Source organism: Triplophysa rosa, linkage group LG22, assembly GCF_024868665.1.
Source record: "Triplophysa rosa linkage group LG22, Trosa_1v2, whole genome shotgun sequence".
NCBI classification, from domain to species: domain Eukaryota; kingdom Metazoa; phylum Chordata; class Actinopteri; order Cypriniformes; family Nemacheilidae; genus Triplophysa; species Triplophysa rosa.
The window spans coordinates 15,233,125-15,257,422 of NC_079911.1; the positions used below are offsets into that span (position 1 = coordinate 15,233,125).

General features: G+C 38.3%; 1 protein-coding gene across 4 annotated transcripts in view; it reads left to right on the plus strand.

Annotated features, from left to right (window-relative positions):
- stard13a (StAR-related lipid transfer (START) domain containing 13a) overlaps positions 1-24,298 on the plus strand; it is a 50,134-nt gene that overhangs the window by 3,692 nt on the left and 22,144 nt on the right. The window contains exons 1-2 of one of the 4 annotated variants that reach the window (XM_057321362.1): positions 5,787-5,817; positions 18,140-18,387. In XM_057321362.1, coding sequence (XP_057177345.1) covers positions 18,264-18,387 — 124 coding nt within the window. In that variant the 5' untranslated portion in view covers positions 5,787-5,817; positions 18,140-18,263. Of the gene's footprint in view, positions 1-5,786; positions 5,818-17,937; positions 18,388-20,713; positions 21,070-24,298 lie in introns of those variants that run through there. The other 3 variants (XM_057321359.1, XM_057321361.1, XM_057321360.1) reach the window with 3 other exon arrangements.

Below are 24,298 nucleotides of genomic sequence, written 5' to 3' on the forward strand. Positions count from 1 at the left end.
GGTTTGGGCCAGCAAATTTACATTGCTGTTTCACTGGCTTGGAAGAAAATACACTTGACACTTGACAGACAGAACATCCTGAAGTACACTCATGTCTTTGATCATTTGCCAAGATCCTTTTCTACATCTGTGTAGAGCCACAGAGAAACCTTCAGTCTGCCTGCATGTGTTTGAGTCTTCTCCAACACAACCCAGATAAATAATCTCTTACCTGATGGTCCAGACTTAATAGAATGCACATGGACAAGTCTGACATTTTGGTTGTAATTAAGTAGTGGGAGCGCAGCTTGTTGGAGAAACAGCAAGGTATGATGGGATAGCATTTTTTCCTGTATTTAAGTCATTGTGTTATCTGAATATCTATTAGGCTAAAAAAATAACTTTTTTACTATTTTTAAAATGAATGAAATGAATTTAAAATAAATTCTTAGTATTTTGTCTTGTTTTTCAGTAGAAGTGTTTAAACACTCTTTAAACAAGTTACATTATAATTCAGTAATAAATTAGGTAAATGTTATAATTTTTTATATGTTTTTATTGCTTACATTTAAAACTATATAAATATATATAAACTTTAGTTTTAAACTGCCACATGTACTATTGAATAAAAGGAATAATAAAATCTATTTTTTATAATAATAAAAAACAATATTGAATAAAAATATTTTTGAAGCGTTAATAATGTAAAATAATATTTTATAATAATTATAATAATTATGAATATTAAATAATGTTTTTTTGGAGTTTTGAATAATATAATAATACAATTATAATAATAATGAATAATATTAAATAAGTTATATTTTTGGAGCTTTAAGTAATATTATAATTTATAACAATAAGTAATAAAATAACACATAATGTATTGTTGGAGCTTTGAATAATATAATAATTTATAAAAAATATTTAATAATATTAAATCATTTGTTATTTGGAGCTTTGAATAATATCATTTATAATTATTATTTTTTTTAGGTTTGGTGTGCTGACCTTATAGTGTATTGTTCTGCAGAAAAGGTTTTTAGGTTGTGCACCCACTTTAAAGATTAAACACTTTGGTTGGTGTGTTGGTTCTTTAAGTTTTCCAAGGTCTTGTGATCCGTGCACACAAACAGCTCCAGACTTAAGGGTCTAAATTAATGAAATTAAAGTGGCTTCTGTTGAGACACTAATGGAATGAGGTGTATTTACGGAGCAAGAAAACTGGCCCCGGCTCAAACGCATTCATTTAATCTTCCAGTGCTTCTGGTGACAGAAAAACACACTCTGGAATTCACATGGGTCACCTGTGTAATGAGTTATCTGTTGTGTGTTTAAAGGATTCTTCATTGAAAGTGTAATTAAACATGTATTTATACACACTGTATTAACACACACTGCAGTGTAGAATGTACAATGTAATTTTACATGTACGCTGACAGATTATTTGTTTATTGAAGAGTGTATGTTGTATAATTGTTGTTTTTATTTTATTAGGGCAGTCACCTTGGTTTGTAATGTGTAATGAGTTAAAAGACCTTGAGACCTTCAGAGAAAAAAACAGCCCCCCCATCACTGTTACATTTGATCATGTTGACATCTTGAACGTCCTTGAATGACTCTTTCTCATGTTAGTCTCTGTTTGACTTTCATTAGGTGCTGTTAGATAAGATTTACACTGCGTGTGTGAGTGAGTGGGTTAAGCCGAAATGTGAAAGTGCCTATATTGCAACCCAGTCTCTGTATATTGTGAGGATTAGCCAATTGACCCCTACACAGAAAACCTCTTAATAAAAATACTGAGTAATGTCTACATGAGACCAAAAACTGTAGAAAGATTCAAATGATGGTTAGAGTTTTAGATTTACACTAAAGAGATAAACAATACGGTTAGCTCAGTATAAAAGCGGTAGAAAACAATAGAGCCCCCACATGCTCGAAACACAAACAAATGTGGCAGTGACCATGGAAGCTGTTTTTCTCTACAGTCGGAAGGTTTCAAGGTCTTTTACATGTTGCATACACATAACACATAACGAAATTGACTGTCCTAATAAAATAAAACAACAGAAATTTTACAACGTACTTACCTTCAATAAAACAATGCATGTGTTACTTTGAGTATAAAGTTACATTGTGTGTGTGTGTGTGTGTGTGTGTGTGTGTGTGTGTGTGTGTGTGTGTGTGTGTGTGTAAGCATGCACATCCTCAATGTTTGCCTTGACACAAGAATTTATGTCACTGATGAATTTAATGGAGTGTGTCTAAAATTCCTTTGACTACTTCCCCCTGAAATTCCCGCGTTCACTTTCTCAAAGGACACGTAGTGCCAACATTGGGCGCCATAGTGGTATATTTCAACTTTTGCTGTCTGAAAGTGCAATGCAGAAACAAATCCAACTAGTCAAAAAACAACAACTTTCATCTGCCTGGTGTCAGTCCTTAACAACACGCAACAAAAAATGACTGAGTGAATTTAATATGAGGTAATACATTTTGTATACAGTGTGTTACAGTAGGTTTTTACAATATAGAAAATCACCATAGGTCAACGTAATTCTAATGATGACTGAAGCCAAGTGGAACTTTACACTGTAAACATTTTCTCTCTCATCCTGTCCTCTCTTACCCTTGACTCTGGATCAGGTGGAATCAGGTGTATGAAGTGAAGAATTCAGATGTTGAGATTGTGTATGAAACAGAGCTTAAACGTTAATTCAATACATTGATTTCTTTATCTTTTTTAAATGTAATACTCTTAAACACTATCATTATGCATATTTAAAGACATTAGAGAAAAGAGTTTACTTTTGTCATTTATTATTATGGCAAAGAATAGAGTAGAAAGAGATAATGTACACTGAAAGTATTAGGATTACAAATCAACCAATTGAGAATCCAAACCTGTTTATGGCTCATCTGCAGGCCGTGTTGAGTAATATCTGTTCATTCCTGGCTCTTTGTGGGTTTGTGTGTGAAATGTGGGTCAAAAGTTGAGTCAAATGTCATACATTACTGTGCTTTCAGAACGTAGGCAGAGTTGTATAAAACTTATTAGTACTTTTATTGAATGGGGTGTTATCTTCCCTTAGGAAAATTCCACAGAAATGAGATAATCAGATAATAAACCAGATAATCTAGGTTATCCTATCACATTTATAGAATCCAATATTATTTATAATAAGCATATATAATTTATAATGACTCCATGTATATATATTTTTTAAAGGTTAATGTTCGTATCAAAAAGCGAATATTACAACCATCATGTTTATTTACCAGCACAAGTATTTGTCTTTTACATATGTGTGTGAATGTCCTTGTATCAGTTTGTCTGTGTGTCTGCATATCTCTGTATTTATACGCTGGAGTTTAAGGTCATGGGATCATACCAGGTTTCTCGGAGCGAGTTTATTTTTCCTCGGCTGCCACTGATAAAATGCAGCTGTCCAAATGTGTCTTCGAGTGGTGAGTAAGCCGTATACATCCACCCTCACATGCATCTGCAGGCCAACAGATAACCACTGTCCTCCACAAACCACAGGTCGAAAAACAGCCGGTATAAGAAATTTTGACCAGGTCACAATGAGCTCCTGGTCCTGGACAAGAATACTTACACGGCTGCATTGTTCCCCTTGGGTTACATAAACATTGGAGAAATGAGATCATTCTGTTGGATGGAAATCTGCACGTTAAGCTTGCACTGTCCTTAGATCTCTCTTTATGGAGGTTTTCTAAGATCAGAAACCTACTTTATACAAGTACATTCAATACGTACGTACAGTCCCGTTGGGCTTGTGTGCTTGCATTATTGTGGTGGTAACAGATTTCAGGACTCATGGGGGTGATAGAGCCTTTACATGTCTGTCATTAAAGTAAATGGGTTTTAATAAAGTCTACTTCCTATATATGCGTGCGGATGCGAGACAGCGGAAACATAACCACATATGCAGAAGTTTCACCTTTCGCTGAAGCTCTAGAGAGCTGTTAACACTTTGATTAATGCTAATGAATGTGATCAGATTAGATTTAGCCTATGTCTACTTTGGCCTGTGCTTGCCTCTCTTGTGCACATATTTACTAAACCGCACAAAAATTTATATTGTGAAAGGTCAAGGTCTAGTGTTTTTTTACAATATAATGCAGGGCAAACTGGTGTTCTTCCATGACCTGAAAGTCAAATCTGACAGTCGAAGAAGCAAATGACCCCTCCAGCCCCCTTGTGGCAAATCTGAGAATGCACCACATGCTTGTGTCTCCAAATTCGGAGACATTTCGAAATAGAATGACGCATGGAGTCATTCTTCCTCTTTCAGTCGGTCGAGCTCAAATGAACTTGTGGCAGTGTGGGAGTTCCTGTCAACTTTTGCAACAACAACAAAAATCCGTTTGAATGGTACAATATCAACTTATATGTTTATGTATTGTTAGTTATTTTTAGTCTGACATTTAGGGCCAGCTTTTCCTCTGGGTCCTTTCTTTTTTTAGAATGTAAAATCACATGTCTGTCGGATATGTGGGTCGTATCAGAAAACCTATTATTTCTTTAGCTGGTCGAATAGCCTTTTTTCTATCACAACTAGATCAGTTCATAGACACCCCTGAGACTAGCGAAAAATGAGGGTCAGTAACAGCCCAAAAATAAACATCCACTTCTCTAAAAGTGTTCATATTTTTAGAGCTAGCGGTTAACCCTTTGATTAATGCAAGATTGTCGCGCCGCGCTGCATCCAGTGTGGACAAAATTTTAAATTGTAATGGATTCTAATGCGTTCTATTGTCTTTTGTCGGGTCGCATCCGGTGTAGACACAGTGATTGGCTAAAAAAATAATTGGACTGAATAATTTACATATTCATATACTGAATTATTTACATGATGCCCCAAGGTAGAGTGTTTAGGAAACAATTAAAGGGATAGTTTACCTAAAAACGAAAATTCTGTCATCATTTACTCACCCTCAGATTGTTCCAAACCTGCATACATTTCTTCGTTCTGCTAAACACAAATGAAGATATTTGGACGAATGTCAGTAACCAAACAGATCTCAAGCCCCATTTACTCCCATAGTAATTATTTTCCCTACTATTGCAATAAATGGGGGATGAGATCTGTAAATGTAAATGATGACAGAATTTTTTGGGGGGGTGAACTGTCCCTTTAAGGCTATGTTTTTCTTTGTATTGCAATTCTGTTTCCTGAATCGGAAGAATGTACTTTATCAGTTCTTCACTGGATGTTATTGGGCGAGTTGAGCACTCTGTCCACTTTTCGTAGACACACAGTACCGTAGCTCTGAAATAACGAACTAAAACAGAGTGTGTATCGATTGCTGAGTAAGATCTCTGTCTACTTGCTCTTGTGTAATTGAAGCTTTTAATCGATAGGAAACCATGAGATCAGCATTTGCTGGATTTCTGAACTGGCACAACCTCATTGGCTCTGAGGTCATCAAACTGATGTCATGCATGAACCATTTTCTTAGGCTTTACCTCAAACATGTTCACTTTTAAGGCCCAGATTAAAGCCTGGAATGTTGATGCTGGTTGAAGACATTCAGCGAGTATTCAAAGCACAGTTTCCCACATGAAAAAGCATTTTTATCTGTAAGTTTATAAAATGAGTGTATTGCTGATGGCCTTTTGAACTTTGATGCTACGTTTCTCATGTCTTCACTTTTTGAAGCTGTTATTGTAGGCGGTTTTCGGTAACCCTGTGGAGGTCAAGGGTCAAAGGTGAAGTTTATCTGTGGTCACTCTCTGCATATTGTCAGTGACTCATTTAACATTTTGTTTTCTTTTTCTCTAGCTGGGGGTGATGATGAATTCCAGCTCAGCAGGTAAGCAAACCTCCTTTTTTCTCATATCTCTTCCAGTATTTCTTCCTGTTCTTGTTCTGTTTTCCGTTCTTATTACTAATTCTGTTTTGATTTTGTTCACATTCCCAATCCCTTTTCGTTTTATTTCTGTTCCTGTTCCCACACACGCAGAAATAGTTGAATCTCCCTTTACCAGCATCTATTTCCATGCATGACAACCAAATTGGATTTCTGGGAATGATATCTCAGGTCTTTCCAGTATGTCATAGCTTAGGCGTCCAAAAATAATGATATTTTACCACACACACTGGTCAAACAACACACGTTCACAAAAGACACCATCGCAGAATCCACACACAGACCACAGGGAGACCTTAAATGAATAGATAATGAGCCAAAATAAGAGAAAAGTTAGTTTTAGATGGCTGTATCTCTCTCTTTAAAGCTCACATACATGAGTTTGTGGTTTTGTAACGTCCTGCGTTGCATTGTGAAATTGATTTTGTTTTATTCGTCTGTGGGGTCTGGGAACATGAGCTAGAAATTCTGTTTCTAGCTCACAAATGATGTATGTTTTAATGTGTATTTTATGTGTTTTTTTGTTTAAAATATTTGAGGTTTTGCGAAAGATTTCTAGTTTTTTAAGGTTTGGAGATGGTTCAGTAGCTAGTTGAGGCATGTAAAACGAATCTGAAATTAAAATCGTTTTAAAGGTCCAGGGTATGAAATTTAGCGGCATCTAGTGGTGAGGTTGTGAAACAACATGGCGAATTCCATGCAAGGGGACCCGCGGTGTGTGTAGATAGAAAAGGTTCGTTCTTAGGTAAAAAAAACATAACGCTTCATTATGTAAGGTCTTTATACGCCTCCGAAGACATAGTTACAGTATGTACTGTATATTATATTGCATTTCTTTCAATAGATCCTCCAAAAAATTACACACAGCATCTTTAAAGTCACACTATGCATTTTTATACCTTAAATATAAAGTCTGTTTGTATAAAGTCTGTTTTACCGGTAGATGTAGAGCAATGTTTGTTGTAACCTGCAAGTGTTGCGGTTTTGATCGACAGGGTCAGGTTTTAAAGGGGCAATGAATTAAGACCTTAATTTTAACCCCGAGCTTTTGTTATATAAGAGGGAATCGTATTCAAGCGAACATCCTGTAAGTGTCAGTACTGAAAACGCCCTTGTTACTGAAATTACAACTGTTATTGACAACAGGCCCAGTGAACGCCAGGTCCTGGAATGCACCTATAGACAGGTTGAACACCATCTCCACAGAAAAATATCAACGACTACTTCTCTAGTCCCGCCCACTGGTTCGCGAATGACTTTAGCCACACATAGTACACACTCCCGCATTTGTGATGATTGACAAACTGGTAACCATAGCGACATATTTTTCGTCTAAAGATTTGTTTCATCCGTCAGTTTAAACTAAACTGCTGATATGCGCTGTGTTGTGTTTATGCTGGGAATGCTACATCACACAGCGCTCGTTTGCTGTGTTGCCATGTTTGTTATTAATAAGCGCTTTTATGCTTGCTGTTTGGTCTTAATAAATGGTCTGTTGCAGATTTTAAGAATTTTTGGTCTTATAAAATATATAAACAATTTGCATTTTAAGGTTTGTTTTTGTCTTGTCTTTATTTGCTTATTTTTTCTGTGAAGATCTGGCAACCCTGTCACTTTCGCGAAGGGCTATCGAGAGCGGCTAGCCCCGTGTCATGTGTGCAAAAGTGAGGACTTCTTTCACTGTTATTTTTATTTAGAGCGACCAAGCAACAACAAGCATGCAACATTGTGCAGCGCCTGGTTGTGGACGAACATAGTCGCTTCCTTCGGATTCTGATATTAGGAATGCGTGGTTGAAGTTTCTTTTTAAGTACGTTCCTGCACACGTGGATGAAACACTGAGCATTTGTTCGCGTCATTTCACCATGGATGTTCCTTTCCTTTGTGAACAAGGCGCTGGATTTGCGGAGAGACTAAAATTAAATCAGTGCTGTGCCGTCAATATTGGATCCGACAGGAATGGCGCAGCAATCTTATGTGAGTAAAACATATTTGTACTATGTACTATTGCTTTGTTAGATCGCTTGATATGTCCTGATAATGTGTAACCTAACGTTACGTGTCTAACCAAATTCACAGAAGGCTGCAACTAAGTTTACTACGCAAACTGCTATCCAATCATAGCAGTGGGCGTTTACTTCCAAGTCTTCAATGCGGCACGCCCATTAAAACCGAGTGTTTGTCGAGACGGCCTCAAAACCCGGGTAGAAAATAGCCTATTACTTATTGATTTTGATGTTTTCGAATGTAAAAACCACGTGAATGTCATAAGTAGACCTCAGACAACAGTATAAAATAATAAAAACGGCCAGTTCAGCACACCTTTAAACTCCACAGTATTAACCAGAATGGACCAGCGTTGTTTTGTTTTGTGTGTTTGTGGAAGACTCAGGTTTACCTTGGACTCCCAGCGAGGCAGGCCCATTATCAGGAGTCGCTTCATGTTACTGTTATTGAGCAGTCTTGGGGAAGTGTGTGGATAGGTGTAATGGGCCCTTAGATGCCCTTCTGAGGTCAGAGGTCATGCCATTCTTGAGTTTGAAATGCCCTCTCACATAACCTCACTGGCGACGGGCGCTGGTGGAGTATGTGTGTGTTTGAAAGTGTGACGAATGCCCCAGTGCTGAATATATTTGTCTGACAGTGAGTGTGTCAGCGACTTGTGTGTTGGAATGTGAAAGTTCTGCGTCTGCCTGTAGTGATTTAGTATGTTTATTGGTCACGTGTCATTGATATGTTAGTGTTTGTTGTGTGATGGATGATGGTTTCGCTAACATACTCTGACTGCTGATAAGCTACTGTTTGTGATCACGTGTGTCTAACACGCATTTTGTGCAAACGCAAACTTTTTCAGTATACAATCCAATATACGTATACATCTTGATTCACTTTTATTGGTACAGCTGTTGTTTATGTCTGTGTGTGCAGATAGAACGTAATGTCATCCTGGTTCCTCTGTCCCGTGTCTCTAAGCTCACAAACCAAGAGAGATAGACAACGTGTTCTACACTCTCTCCTGTGGGTTAAATATAGATCCTGTCCGCTGTAGTCTGAAGCAGATGCACGGCGTGTGAGTTTCAGAAGGATTCTCTGTTTTCAGCATTGAGAGGAAAAGACAAGGGAAAAAAATAAAGTCTGTTCTGTCCTTAGCTTGCCCTGACGTTGACGTTTACTGGACTACAGGCTCTCCCATAAGGAACATGTTCTTAGACCTGTGCTGTTTCTGCAGTGACTGAGAAGAACTAGCTTCTAAAGCATTGTGGAGCCATTGATTTTCCATTTTATATTAAAGCTGTAAGGTTACTTTAAATTTACTGTCGTTGTTATGCAAGCCTAAAACGTATATGGTATAATCTAGGGCTGTCAAGATAAACTGACGATAAATATCACGTGATTTATGCACAGCTTTTGAGTGAAGTACGGGAAAATGCTGCTGCATCCGAAAGCCAGAGGGCGCTCTCGTGCGGAAACGCCAAATACGCACTGCAGAAGAAGACCATAACACGTTCTAGAATCTAGGAAATGCCTATGGACATTTTTTATCACTGTTACGCAAGCCTCATCAGGTATTATTATGATAATAAAGTATATTTATAATGATCATGTTTGATGGGTGTTGCTTTTTCAAATGCACGTTATAAGCGACTCAAACTCGCACTGCTTTCAGATCGAGCAGCATTTCCTACTGATCCCAGAGCCGTGCTTCACGGACAAGCTACGCATTAAAAAATATCGACACATTGCATATCGCAGCCAGCTCGATTACAATAGGATTTAGTGGTATCGTTAAATTATCGTGCAGCCCTAGTATAATCCCTGCAATGCTCAGCCCTAAAGGGAAAGTTAACATAAAAATGAAAATATCATGTCATTATAAACCTGTGTGACTTTCATTTATTTTAATGCAGAACACAAAAGAAGATATTTTGAAAAATGTTGGTAACCGAACAACATGGGCCCCCATTGACTTCCATTGTACGGACACATGCAGACAATTCTCAAAATATTTTATTTTGTGTTTAACAGAAGAAATAATCATATACATGTCTTAAACAACATGGTGGTGAGTAAAAGATGGGGTGAACTGTCCCTTTAAATGCTTTCGCAACATTTTTACAAACTTGTGTTATGTCTGGGAGACTAAATTAACAAATTCTATTTGCCCTCAGTCCCACCTGCATTGCAATGGCAAAACACATTAAATTCTGCTTTTATGTCTGTTTAGAGGCAGCTGCTTGGAGAATTTAACCCTCAATACGTCTCACCCCGAGAATAAATATTCTCTAATGTTATATTATCTTTAGAGATGCTTAAGCGCTTACAGTCCACATTGATCTACAAATTTCAATTTCATCTAGACTAATCTAATCCATTCACTGTACTATGATGTCCCTATGACCTACAAAACACACAAACCCATATTGAATGCTTTCAGAATAAAATAGGGCACATTCAACCTTACAGTTCCTCTCTTATAGAATAATCGTTCTTGTCTCAGACACGTCTCGCAGGATGTGAAAATGTTGTTTCCATTCTAGTGTCCACTAGCTCATTTTCCATGTCCCGGGGAAGTAATGTTTTACCAGGCTGATCTCTGTGCGTGCGTGTGCATGTGTATGCCTGCTGTCAGTTGGGTGGGTGACGTACATTTGCTTATGTGCAAGTGTGTGAATGACAGACAACCTGTTTGTGTTTATCAGTTATCTTTTATGGTTATTTTAAAGTTAAATGCATTTAGACTGGAATATAAGTAGAGACAGTATAAATACAGTAGAGCTGCATGTCATGTGAGAACTTGATGATTCTCGGCAGAGACCCGCCATGAACTTGTGACCTTGCACGTAGCCAAGAGTCTTTGGCTTTATATTCTCTACAGTAAATTAGTATTTAAGATTTATAATTGTAGATTCTCCTGTAGATTATTTTGTGTAAAAATGTGTGTATTTTTTGTGTATTTTTGTGCCATTCTGACACAGATTCCAAATGTATGATCCTCTCAAATAATCTGCTGTCACAACCAGAGAAATGAATGCGCTTAGGAATTTCCTCACTATCCTGAGTGGAAAATCCCTTTTGTAGTAAATTCATACATGTAGATCACACGCAGAGCCAGACTGAATCTGCTGACGTTATCACATTTTCAGTACCCATTTAGGTTCTTGCGTTAATTCCATAATACAGTACATGACATATACTGTACATAAAAATGCAAATACTGCACGCATAAACCTTCTGAGAACACTTAAGTGTGAGTACATTATGACATATGTGACCCTGGATCACAAAACCAGTCTTAAGTAGCACGGGAACGTTTTTAGTAAAAGCCAAAAATACATTGTGTGGGTCAAAATGATCGATTTTTCTTTTATGCCAAAAATCATTAGGATATTAAGTAAAGATCATGTTCCATGAAGATATTTTGTAAATTTCTTACCTTAAATATGTAAAAACTTTATTTTTGTGAGTGGCTGGCCTGCCACAGTGCCCCTGATTAACAACTTCAAAGGCAATTTTCTCAATATTTTGATTTTTTTGCACTCTCAGATTCCTGAGTTTTAAACGGTTGTATCTCGCCCAGATATTGTCCTATTCTAACAACTCATACATCAATAGAAAGCATATTTATTCATTTTACAGATTATGTAAAAATCTCAATTTCGAAAAATTGACACATAAGACTGGTTTTGTTGTCCAGGGTCACATATTTGAAAAACACACACAAACAACGAGTAAGACAAACATTAAGCATTGTGTGTACGTGCGTGTGGCTGGAGGGATTATGTGTACCGCACGTGAGAGTGGACATGCGTCTGTGTGTTCTTATTCAGCCACAGGCTGTCAGGAAAGGACCTGATAAAACCCAGAGCGATATTTCCAAACTCTCTGGCACTTCAGGCATGTGTTCCCCTGGGAAAACACACCGCATCTAATCTGGCTACAGGCTGGTCACACACAACATACACAATTCGCAAACGCATAAAGTGCCAGATTAAAATCTTACAAATTGTGTATGAATGTAGAGTGCAGAAATGCTTGCGCAAGTCCAGGTAAACTCATCTTGTGTGGCATATACGTCGGATTACAAAAATAACTCAATAAAAAGAGTTGTGTGGGATGGCATGTTTTGCAGGCCATAAAAATAAAAGATCTTGGCTTGGCAGTGAACAGCACATTGCATTAAAAACCGCAAGTTGCTATTACAGTAAGAAACTGTTACGAGATTCTCTAGCATCAAACTGTTAGATGCTTTTAATAACTGCAGAGAGTTTTTGAGTGTCAGAGATTTCACTCCAGTAGGATGTGTGTTTATTTTGTTTAAAAGTGAAGGTGGGTTTATTAGCCTGCTGTGCTGCTGGTGTGAGTGTTGAGCGTGTTTAATTGGACTGCTAATTCAGCACTCTGAGTGTTGGCAAACAGCCTGTTCCCTTCCTACAACAAACCGCACACACAAACCCTCAGCTCTCAGAATTGTTGCCATCAGGGTGCGTTTTCCAGTCGAGTGTGGCACCCACTCTCACCCACTTGGGTGGCACTTATATACCCAGCCCCCTACTTGTCAGGTTGAGAGTGTCAAAGTCTTTACAGGGCTATTAGTGAACAAATCTGACAGCTTTTCTTCTGGCTGTTTGTTTTACTTATACAGGCGTTGATAGAAATATAGAAAAAGAATGGTTTTACAACATAGAATAGAATGATTGTTTTTATATTTTTTTCTTCAATTGAAATTTACTAAATAGCATGTGATTGCGGTGCAGTTTGTTAGCTATATCCAGAGCCATTGAGAGAGAGAGAGAGTTGCGTCAACTCCGTTGACTCCAATGGAACTGTTTTTTCACAGTTCATGGAGGCTCTCAATAGTTCCCGGAAGTTACTAAGGCCCAATCCCAATTCTATTTTCTACCCCTTCGCCTACCCCTTGCCCCTTCCCCTTGTGGCAAGGAGAACGGTTACAAATTTTCCACTAAGAAATGGGACACCACTACTACACTGGTATACGTCATCATACGTCTTTGCTAGCTCCTAACGTGTTATCAGAGGACATGCACCGATGCGATAAAAATATATTTTCTAATATCGTGCAATCAGTGCTGTCCGCTAGCAAACTTTAGCGATTTTTTTTGCAAACGTTAAAAGAGCATCACCGTAAATACAAACACAAGATTGAATGTAACATACATAAAATGAAAAATTGTCATAAAAATCCTTATTAATGGCAAAAATGACTTACATTTGGGTCTGCTTGCTCGAGTGAGCAGCCATGTTGGAAATTTCTCTTAGCCGTTCGTTTGAAGTGAGGTCCCGAAAAATCTTCGTTTGGAGGGCTATCTGGCACTTCCCCTTACCCCTCCAACCAAAAAAGAATTGAGACACCCCTACCCCTTCACGTGAATGCGCCAAACAGAGGGGTAGGGGTAGAATTGGGATAGGGGAAAGTGTAGGGGTAGAATTGGGCCTAAACAGACCGATTGTGACAAACTTTTTTAAAGACATAAGTCATTTAATTAAGAAAAAAATGAAAGAAATAAAGCATTTAAAGAGAAAACATAACTCCCTGGAACTATCTGAAGGTTCCATGAATCGACACGCAAAAACTTCCGCTGTCTTGACTCTCTCTCTCAACGGCTCTGGCTATATCTATATATAACTACAGTATACAATTCTTAATCACATTTTTTCCCAGGTGACGAATGATTAAACATTGACAGGCATCAACTTCCAATTTAAGAGCTTGCACACTTAAATTGTGAAACTGCAGCGCACCAGCTTAAAATAAACATTACTGTTCTCACGGATGCTCAAATAGTTGTGGTTGTTTTTAAGGAGGTATTGTTCTCAGTGTGAACAGGCCTTTAGACACAGAGAAATACAGATGGGTCATTATTGTAAAAGGGACATGCTTATAAAAAGCTTTTGGATTGGAACCAGTAGACTTTATTAACATATATTTTGAATGAGAGTGTATAAGATTATAAACAACAAATAGGAAGGCGAACTATCCATTTAAGCCGAACATGTCTTTACCCATTCATTTCCATTGTATGGACACAAAACTAATGCCAGTGGGTACCGCCGTTGATCGATTACCAACATTCTTCTTCAATCACATTGGCTCATGTGATTTGAAATTCCTGTAGTTTTCATTTTATTCCAATTTAAAAAACGTCCCAACTTTCCCGGAATTCGGGTTGTAAATATCTTTTGTGTTCTACAGAAGAAAGTCATACAGGTTTTAAATTACAAGGGTGAATAAATTATGATAGAATTTCCATTTTTGGGTCAACTATCCCTTTAATCCATTTTAATGAATAAGCAAACTGTTACTAAGATGCCCATAATTGTGTGGTTTAGATTTAGTCAGTGTTTTAGTAATCTTAAATATTTGATTAATAAAGAGGCTGTTTACCTTTAGTGAGCCCTCAGTGATGGAAGCAATTATAAATGTTGGCCCATGGTTCACTTCAAGCAGGGACACTGGTTTCATTTCTTGCCAGAACACTACAAGAGATTGCATTTACAGGAAGCACACGCTCTCTGCTAAACTCTTGCTGAGTTTCTACAGTATAGTGGATGGTGCGTTTGTGGTTTGTATTAGTCTGTCTACGTCTATTTATAGTTCAGACATCAATAAATCCTCAAAAATGCAGTCCGAGCTTAAACGTCTTTACATCACAGTCTACACAGTAAACGTAAATGGGCCCTCTGTAATATTCTCTAACGGATTATTATGTGCACATTTGTCTGCATTTACGTGCAGTGTGTTTTTAAAAAATCAATGGCCTCTCTGTAATGCACTTTAATGCATACATTTATCTTTGTTTTTGTTGAAGTAGATGTTGTGGTCCAGAAATGGCCTGATCGTGGAATACCACAAGATTCCAAACTCCCATGAGCGCTAAGTAGTGCACATTCCCCCCGTTTATTTCAACCAGCCTTCACGCGAGAGACACTGACGCGCCATTGATGGTTTCTGACGAGTCTGGGGGGCTAATTTAGAGACGCTGGGGGGTTGGATCTAGCAGGATATTTCTCCCACTTTGCCTCGGGGAAAAGAGTTGCGCTGGGTGGCCAACACAAACACTGGGTTCTAGCAGAAACTATCACATACATACACACATTTCCTCTTCGTCCATTAGCCATTGTTTGGGACCGCCCCGCCCCATCAGATCCAGTAATCCTCACCTCTGTGATAATAATCTCCTGCCATTATTAAGTACTTTAGGAACTGATTAAAACAACTCCAGGGATGAAAACTATGTATTGGCGTGTTTTTGTTGTAGAAAAGAGATCTTCCGAAGAAACTCTCCGGGCAGGGCAGAACTGGACCGTGGCTTCAGACAGCTCTTTGACCCATTTCACAGAGACTTTTAAGGGTGATGGAGGCTGAAAAACTGCTGATGTGATGCATTAATGACTCACGTCGTTGGGAAATATTCTCCTGGAAAGGCTGGTTTTTCCTGTTCAATGATTGTTTCCTTAAAGTATGTGCTTGATGTAGCATATTTAGATTAAAGGGGATAGTTCACCCAAAAATTAGAATTATTTACTCCAAATCTGTATGATATTGTTTTTTCTGCAGAACACAAAAGATATTTTGAAGAACGTTGGTAACCAAACAACATTGGACCCCATTGACTTCCATTGTATAGACAAAAAATCACTGAGACATTATAAAAATGTCTTTTGTGTTCCACAAAACCAATATTTATAACAGAATAAATGAATGATGACAGAATATTTATTTGTGGGTGAACTATCCATTTAATTTTGTGTCATTAATTAACAATGAATTAATTTAACTTCTTTAAGATACATTGATGTATGCGGTGTATGTATAAGCCAGTGGAACAAAACACTAAGTTAATACTAATGTCCACATTCAATATTTTTTTACCTCATTTTCATTTTATAACCTCTGATGATTCAGTTGATCACCTCTCATAAAATCTGTTGAATCAGGCCAAGATTACAACCGTTCTCACTGGAAAAACAACCTCAAACCCACAATTTTCTATAATTTTGATAAAAATAGAACCATCTGACAGCTTTTTCATAACCTTCATGTCCCTCATTTTAAAAATGTGATAAGGAAATAGTTCAAGAGCAACAGAAGGGGTCTACAGAAGTTGGGGCACAGCAGGAAAAGCCTGGGATAGTCTGGGATAATGGACATGTTTGGGATTAGGTGAAAATCTGAGGAGAACTAGAGGATGTGAGGTGTTGTAGTATAGGAAACAGGCGTGTATTTACTGGAACCTTGAAGGGATTTTCCTTCTGGATCATGTTTTGATAGAACTGACCCTCAGTGTCCACAACAACTCACCTTTTTACCTCTCATGAGTTTGCAAATTCATTATAGACAGAAAAATACTCAAGCAGTGGAGTACACAGGCTAACATTAAGTTAATAGTTAAAGGAGTGATAAATATTGTCATTATGATGTGCCTTTTGTCCTTGTATTTGAGTGTTGTGTATCATTTGCTAAAAGGGTGACATATAAATATAAAAAATATGTATTGATCTGATCCAGAAAAGGGGAGAATACGGAGAGTAATGCAGTTTTTAAAGCTCTGTTTCCCATTCATTCTGAGCATCGACCTGTCTATCCTATTACACGCCCCTGGACAATGGTATGTTTGCTCGCAAAAAAAACAGGTCTGTTGTTGTGATAGGCTGGCTTTTCTAAGTCATTTTGGGATTGTCCTGATTGACTGTGACTACTAAAGGACACATTCTTGAACATTCGTCCATGCATTCTCGAAATCTGTACATTTATAAGAAAGTGGAATGGGATGCCAAAGGGCGATGACTCTTTCTGACGCCCAGTGGCCCCTGATATGAATATTCATGAGGGTCTCCTGAGGGGCCCCTGGTGACTTGTATGAATTCACTCTTTCACACAGATGAGCAGTTAGTTGTGTGATAACCACGCTAACATGAAGTGACGTGTGGGGCCAGGCACAGATTACATATTCAGCTAAATCACTTTTTTAAACTCACAGTGGCAGAAAATAAGTATTAATTTATGTGCTTTATTCTTTTAAAGTCATACATTTTAACTAGGACGTATGTAGAAATGGTAATAGTTCTTCTTGAATTGCGATATCCTAGCGAGACCCTTTCACCGCCAGACTGACTCCTGCATCGCATCGTGTCCTGCTAGAGTTACCCCACTGCTTTATTTTAAGTGGTTCAGTTGTGTAAAAGATAGTTTCTCTTCAGTTTGTATTGCACAGTGTGTTGAGGAGGTTCAGGTTCTGCGCTACAGGGGGCATATCCGGTTTAAGAGTGACCCACCATGGAAGTGCCCCTTCGTTCATGCCTTTCTCTCCACACCTCATGCCGGTCATGTCACCAATTATGACCTGACATAAATCTCCAATCTCCAAAACTTCCCCGTCGAACGTTCCCAGAAAGGGAGCTGAGCCACACACACCCACTGGAATGTGTTTAGGTTAGAAAGAATATTTGAAGAGTTTGGTTCCAAATTGAGATACTGTAACTCATAAATATTTTTTTGAGTTATTATGGCTTAAATCAAAACAAACCAACTGCAGTTTGATTGATAGTAATAGGAATGCACAATAAAAAATTTTTGGAACCAAACCCTTCATTTGTAGTCTATGTAAAGAAACAGTAACATAACATAAAAATGGCAATATAGAATTTCTATCTCGCTACAGTAGGTGTTTGGGTAGTTTACATGGATGACACAACATTCGTAAAAAGCATTGTTTTTTATTTTTGATACTTATAGTGCAGTACAAGCCATTGTATGACCCTGTAATTTACAGAATAATATACATTTTTAAATATTATATATAAATGAAAGGTATACATTTTGTTCCTTTATACAATATATGTACACAATGTATGCCTTAAATGCACTGTAAGTCGATCAAATTGTCAGCCACATGCATAAAAATGTCAAAAACGAAAATACAATTATTGTATAATGTTTATGTTTGATTAATACTTGCTTCTGTATTGACTGTATTGGTACGCTTTATATACTAGACAAAATTGGAAGTGTGTGTATGAGAGAGAGAGCGAGAGAGAGAGAGAGAGAGGATGTGTGTTGTGTGAGTGTGCCATGCTGCATCATTGCTGAAACTTCCACGCAGCTGTCATCACTGTCATATTGCGCACATTTAACACGCGGGAAAACCTGTGAGAGCATGAAGCCCACCAGAATGGATTCTCCGTCCGATACGGTCTCGCACCGGAGCGTGCTTTAAACACGCATGCTGTTTCTTTTTGCTGCAAGGTGACGCAGCGCCGCGGATCAGGTGGAGTGACGACAACTGCGGCACCGGAGAGCGCGAGCTCGACCCGGGCGGATAGCGAATAACGACGCGCGTGCTGGACGCTACTATGTGTGACCATTCACAATGACAACGAAGCGAAAGTCAAGCAAACTACAGCTGCGGCGGTCCATCAGCGAACAGCTGCGCGACTCCACATCCAAAGCCTGGGATTTACTCTGGAGAAATATACGGGACAAACGGCTGGCAGGTCAGTAGAGGACAAACCTGAACTTACAAAACGTTAAGTTTAAAACCGAAGCACAGTGCGTTTAATCGTATAACGTTAACGTAACCTGACGCACGGGCCCTGACAGCTGTTTGGGGAAGGTCAAGATTTTCATGTTCATAGCGATGTTGTCCCCTGTTGACTAGCGGTGGGATAGTTGGACAATGTCTGCGCTGCATTTTTGCGGAGATTTTCCGTCAGGACACTCACTTGCTTTACAGTACCTATAAAATGATATTTACTCTAAACAGTAGCGTAAAGTAAAAGTTATGTCCATGTACAGCAACAGTATGCAGTTGCCTATATACTAACATACAGTAGAAGATAGCGGAGTGTGGTTAAGTTTGTCATGTTATAGTTCAGTATTAGTAGCGTAAATGCCCAAAAACAAATAGATTTTTCAATTGTATATGTGTGAATTTCTCCACATACTCTGAACGTAGTATGTTTGCATGTTTGAAAAACATGTCTAGTATAGTATATATATAGGGGGCTCTTGTATAGTGCTTCGAAATGCTCATAAACAACCCTACAGACTAGTCGTGTTATTTTTTCACATGTTGTATTTTTCCCACATAAAAAGCACATCAAGTGCATGATATTTCAGGATGTTCTCAACTCAGTATAGTATAGTTAGTAGTATAGTTTAATTGTATCACATTTATATCAATATTCGGTATTCAAAATTCATGGGTCAGTATTAGTTAGAGTAGCACAGTGTAGCAGTAGTCCAGTAGCTACATAGTATAAGCAGTACACTAGTACACTATAGATCTTATCAACTTCTTCCACACACTCTGAATGTACTTGAGTATGATTTTTAGAAAATATATCTCAGCTTAGCATACTAGTATAGCATACTATAGTTTTTATCTTAGCTCAACATGTTAACATATTGTGCTCAGCTGTTTCTGTGTACTGCAGAGATGTCTTGACGTTTTTGTGTAAAATATATTTTACCTTCAGATGTCATAGCTAATGTCTTATGCGGTGGATAATGTAATGTATATCACATAAATGGCAAGTTTTTGTTTACTCGTTTGTGGTTTTGAGTGAAAACGACAGGAAAACTTCATTTCTAAATTTCTGCATCCGTCTCTCCCTGTGACCCAGTAACCTCATTTTTCATGTACCCTGAGGTGCTTTGAGGAATTCATTTCTGTCCCGTGTCCCCATACACACCTTTATCTCCTGGGTAAACTTCGTACTTAATGGATGTATTTATTAAAAATGTGATGTCCTTTTTGGTGGATTCTAGTGGGTATCGAGCATGTGGGTTCTAGTTACTGATAAAGTGCGTGGGATTACTGTCATCATTGTCCCCCCTGATTTAGACCGTGAACTACTCACCCCTGCTTGACCTGCTCTGAATTTAGCTCTCATATGTGAATGCTCTTAACACAGGTTTGTTTTCATGGATCAAGTTCATGTTTAGGTCATTTTGGCATAGCCCCTGTGGGGGTGGACCTAAGGGTGCAGTGGATTGAAGGAAGTCCTCACATAACGGAATGAAATACGAATGACACTTCATGGCCACCAGAGGGCAGTCATCTCAAAGCAAATCAGAAAATAGAAGATAAATCTTTAGCTGCCTATGTATCATCAGAATGGCTTGTCCATACATGCTATAATGCCGTACGTGTCTCAAACATGCCAGGTGTCAAAACCATATACAGAATCTGTAAACCTTTTTTTTAGCTCAGCTCAGTAGACTTTGAGTCTTGTTTTGTCACAAATTGTTCTTTTAAAGATCTTTGAAAAGATTTTAAATAGACACAAATTAGACAGAGTTTTACATACCGTACACTAAGAGTATGCTGTTATAAATTTGTGCGCATTTAATATGTAGTTCACGCTCAGCTCTGCCTTTGTAGTTTTGCAAGAGTCTCCAGTTTTGTTTCGTGAATTTTTTATATGTTCCTCACAGTTCAGTGGAATACTGAGTGAATGTTTGGCTACTGTTGGCCTGGAACGGCTGTCAAGTCGGGATTTTACTTGCTCTGTTTGATGCTAAGACTTTGTGTCTCCTCAGTGGAGAAGACCGAAGGCTCTCACAAACACTTTTTCTGTCTTTACACAAGTTTCTTTTCTAACACTTGGTAGGTTAAAATAATGTTTTTACAGAAAACCTTTTGGCTGAGACATACAGACTGAACTTCAGTCCTTGAGAAACACAAAAATCACTCAAGCAGGTTTCTGGCTCAAGTTCAATTGGCTGCAGAACGTTTCCTATCCACCCCACCCTATTGGCTCCTCCGGTCACATGACTGTTAAGTGGGTGGGGCAAATGAAAGTGTGCACACAGATCAGAACTGACTCCTAGGTGGGTTTGGTTCTCTGTATTTGTCAGTTTCGAGTTTGTTTGTGATAGTTTAGAGATATGAAAGCATCACAGCTTAGTTCTCAGTGCATATCTGACTGTTTGTTTAAAGGTTTAGGGAGCGACTGAGTAATTCAGAAAAGTTTGAAGTGTTTTTACCTGTGGAGAGATGGATGCGATTTTGACTGATGTCACAGATGATTGTACGGACAGTGAATGTTTGGGCAGCATGACTCTAGAGACTCAAGATATATACCTCAGACTGGACAGCCTCCACAGACGCTCTGGACTGCGCCTGGCCCGTATCATTGCTAGGGAACAGCTACTGAAGAGGATATCCCAAGGTATGGTGCACTGGGTAACGGTTCAGCTTTATTTGAGTTTTTTATGCTTTTAACCTTGCTTACCTGGCTTTAGTTTGGGAAACATGTTAAATAATATTTGGATTGCCATCAAGAATTTGATGAGAAATGTTTGAGTGCCTATTGACGTTTGATGGCAGATTTTGGTATTTTGTCAAATCCGGCTATAATTTACAACATTGTTGAGATATTTTCTGAAGCTCTGCACTACCATAGTAGGAAAAAATACAATGGTAGTCAAAAGTGGCCCAGAACTGTTTTCTGTCCTACATTCTTCAAAATATTATAAGTCTTTATTTGGGGGGCCGCAAAGCGATGCACTCTACACAAAGCGGGCCTTACAACGAAAAAGTTTGAGAACCACTGGTCTAAATGTTAAGACTCTTTGTGTTTCAACCCCTCGAGAACCAATCCACACTATTTTTAATGAATAACCCTTTCATTCTTAAAGCGTATGATAAATAACTCATGACTTGTGCATGTTTGTTCAACATCACCGTCATGGAGCTTGTAACTTATTGGTTTGTTTTGGTTTGTCGACGCATTACATAATTAAATGACTGTGTTGAAAACTGGTTATGTTTAGATGAGGCCTTGCATGATTTGACAGTGAAATGTTTTAAGGTTGATAAAAATGTCTAGACCTGAAGTGTGTGGCAGCGTTTTTGTTGGAATCTGCACACGTACACACACATTTTGTCACACACACTGCATCAGGAATGCTTGGACCGCAAATTAGTTACTTATACGGCTTTTTGAGGTCTTGATGGCTGAAGAGTTCTTGAGAAATCACAGGCTTGTCCAGCCATGACCTGTGGCACATGACCTGTTGACTCATAACATAATGTTGAAACTTGGAATTATATTAATCTCTTCGACAACGTATCTTAGATGACATTATTGCTTTTTCACAGACAAGATTTTGACCCCCACCCATTCTACAGGGGCTGCTGGGAATGGGAATATCGATGACATTGTTTACATTTATTTAAAAGTTCTGGTTTGTTTTAAGAGTATATCAGCTATCCTAAATGTTGAAGGATTAGATCATCATTCCTCTGTCGACACCAAGACAGACACGAAAATGTGGAAATTCAGATGGAAAGAGGTAGATTTTCTCAGTTTCAAAATCTCGCTCAAATCTTTACCTGACCTTCTTTGACTGACTGCAGAAGTAAGTGTTAACAGCTGTACCGTGATGTTATGTCCAAGAATACACCTTTCCATCAAAAACTGGGCTTGGTGCCTGTCATGAAGATAACTCTGATAAAGCAGATCAGCCTCTGGGATACGCTTGAGCTTGATGTGAACCGAACGTTGTGCCATAATAAGACTGAAATATGAGCATCTCAATTTAAGTTGACGTTATTGTGTCTCTTTGAGTTACTTCAGCTTAATGCATCAGAAATTGGTTTCAGGAGGGGTTTACTGTCAAGGGCAGATCAAAGTTTATGATCTACACCTTGCTGTTTTAGTTTCTGTTGTTTAAATAAATACAGCAGCAGGGTCTAAAAGTACGAGACCACTTGAGAAAATGCTTGTTTTTATCATTTAGGGTGTGTTCACATATTGCATGTTTGGTTCGATTACAACAAACTCTGGTGCGATTGATATGTTAGTGCGGTTTATTTGATTAAGTGTGAACGCACCCACCCGAACTCTGGTGCGCACCAAACAAGCGGACCGAGACCGCTGAAAAGATGAGTCTCGGTCCACTTTCAAACGAACTCTGGCGCAGTTCGATTGAAATGTGAATGCAACACACACCAAAGGCATCTAACCGAACCAAAAACAGGAAGTGAGAACAAGATACGGTTCGAAAATCAAGTGATTTGGTGATATAAAAGGAGTGTTTGTTAGATCTGTGCTTGCCCGTGTAACGGAGAAATGCCTGGTGCTGTTTTGACTGTTTTAAACCCATGAGGTCTTTGCGAGTTACCGGCTCATTAAAAATACCATCATATGCGCAGGCATACACTGAGCATGTGTATCTCGGCACACAGCATTGCTTTGAATGTCCGGTAAGGTCTGTATGAAAATATACATCATAAAAGCTGTCCAATCATGTTGCTACTTTATACTTAAACTGTTAGGTTAGGTATCTTAAGGTTCGCTGTTAAAATGCCAGTCTGAACGTCAAGTGAACCAGGACTACATTATTTTTTTAGTTTTTGGTCTAGACCAAAGTAACCAAGAGAACTGAACTACAAATATGAACACACCCTTAAATATACATTTTGCATTGGGATTATATTGTCCGCATTATGTTTTGAGTGAAAAGTTGGTGTTTGGTATGTCCCCTTTAAAGACCAAACATACTTTGAATATTTTATATAATAAGTCTTTTGAAGGAAAGTGTCAAATACATAATTCAATACTTCAGTCTTGACTTCTTTAGATGCGTGTTTCCTCTTGATTTATTAGAGCCAGCAGAGAGTGACAGGAAATTATTGTGGAGTGAGGGAGGGAACATGATACTTTGCGGTCTGGATTTGAACCTGAATCACCTGAATGTGTTCAAAGTGCCATTAACTTGTGCCGTAACCTCTGCATCACGGGTCTGGCATGTAGTGATATGTTTTAAAAAATGGGTCGTGATCTGTACCCTTATCTAACTGTTGTTTTTTAGCATGCAGGGTGGATTCCTAAATGATGAGAATTGTACATTTGTTATATCCCGAGCTGCTGTGGCATGTGTGCAGTTGCTCAACAGCAGCGAGAGTTGGAGGGTTGGGCTTCAGTGGGACGGTGATTCAGACCAGCGTTTTAATCCAACAACAATTATCTCCTCTCATCCCTCACATTGCAGCTCTCTGGTCCACTGTCCGAACAACGAAACTTTTATCAAAACAATGACGCACTGGAGGCAGGAACTGTCTTGTTGTTTTTGTATAGGCATACTGTAAGTGCTCATGAGGGCGGTAGTTAAAACGACTGTAGATTTACATTTCTTGCAAGTGCTTATAAGACAAAGAAAAGAAAAGTGTGAAAGTTATTTGTTAATTGATCTAGAAATGCAGAAGATCTGCCTAATATTAGCAGCGAAAGCGAAAATCTGTTTTGAGATTGCTGTCATTTTTTAATCGCAGAACACTTTATTATTGCAAAGATTAATTCTAAGTTTATTCAAATGTGTATTGTAATAAAAACAATAATACACACAGCACACCTTAACTTATGTACAGAACAAAGTCTGAATATAATTTGTATC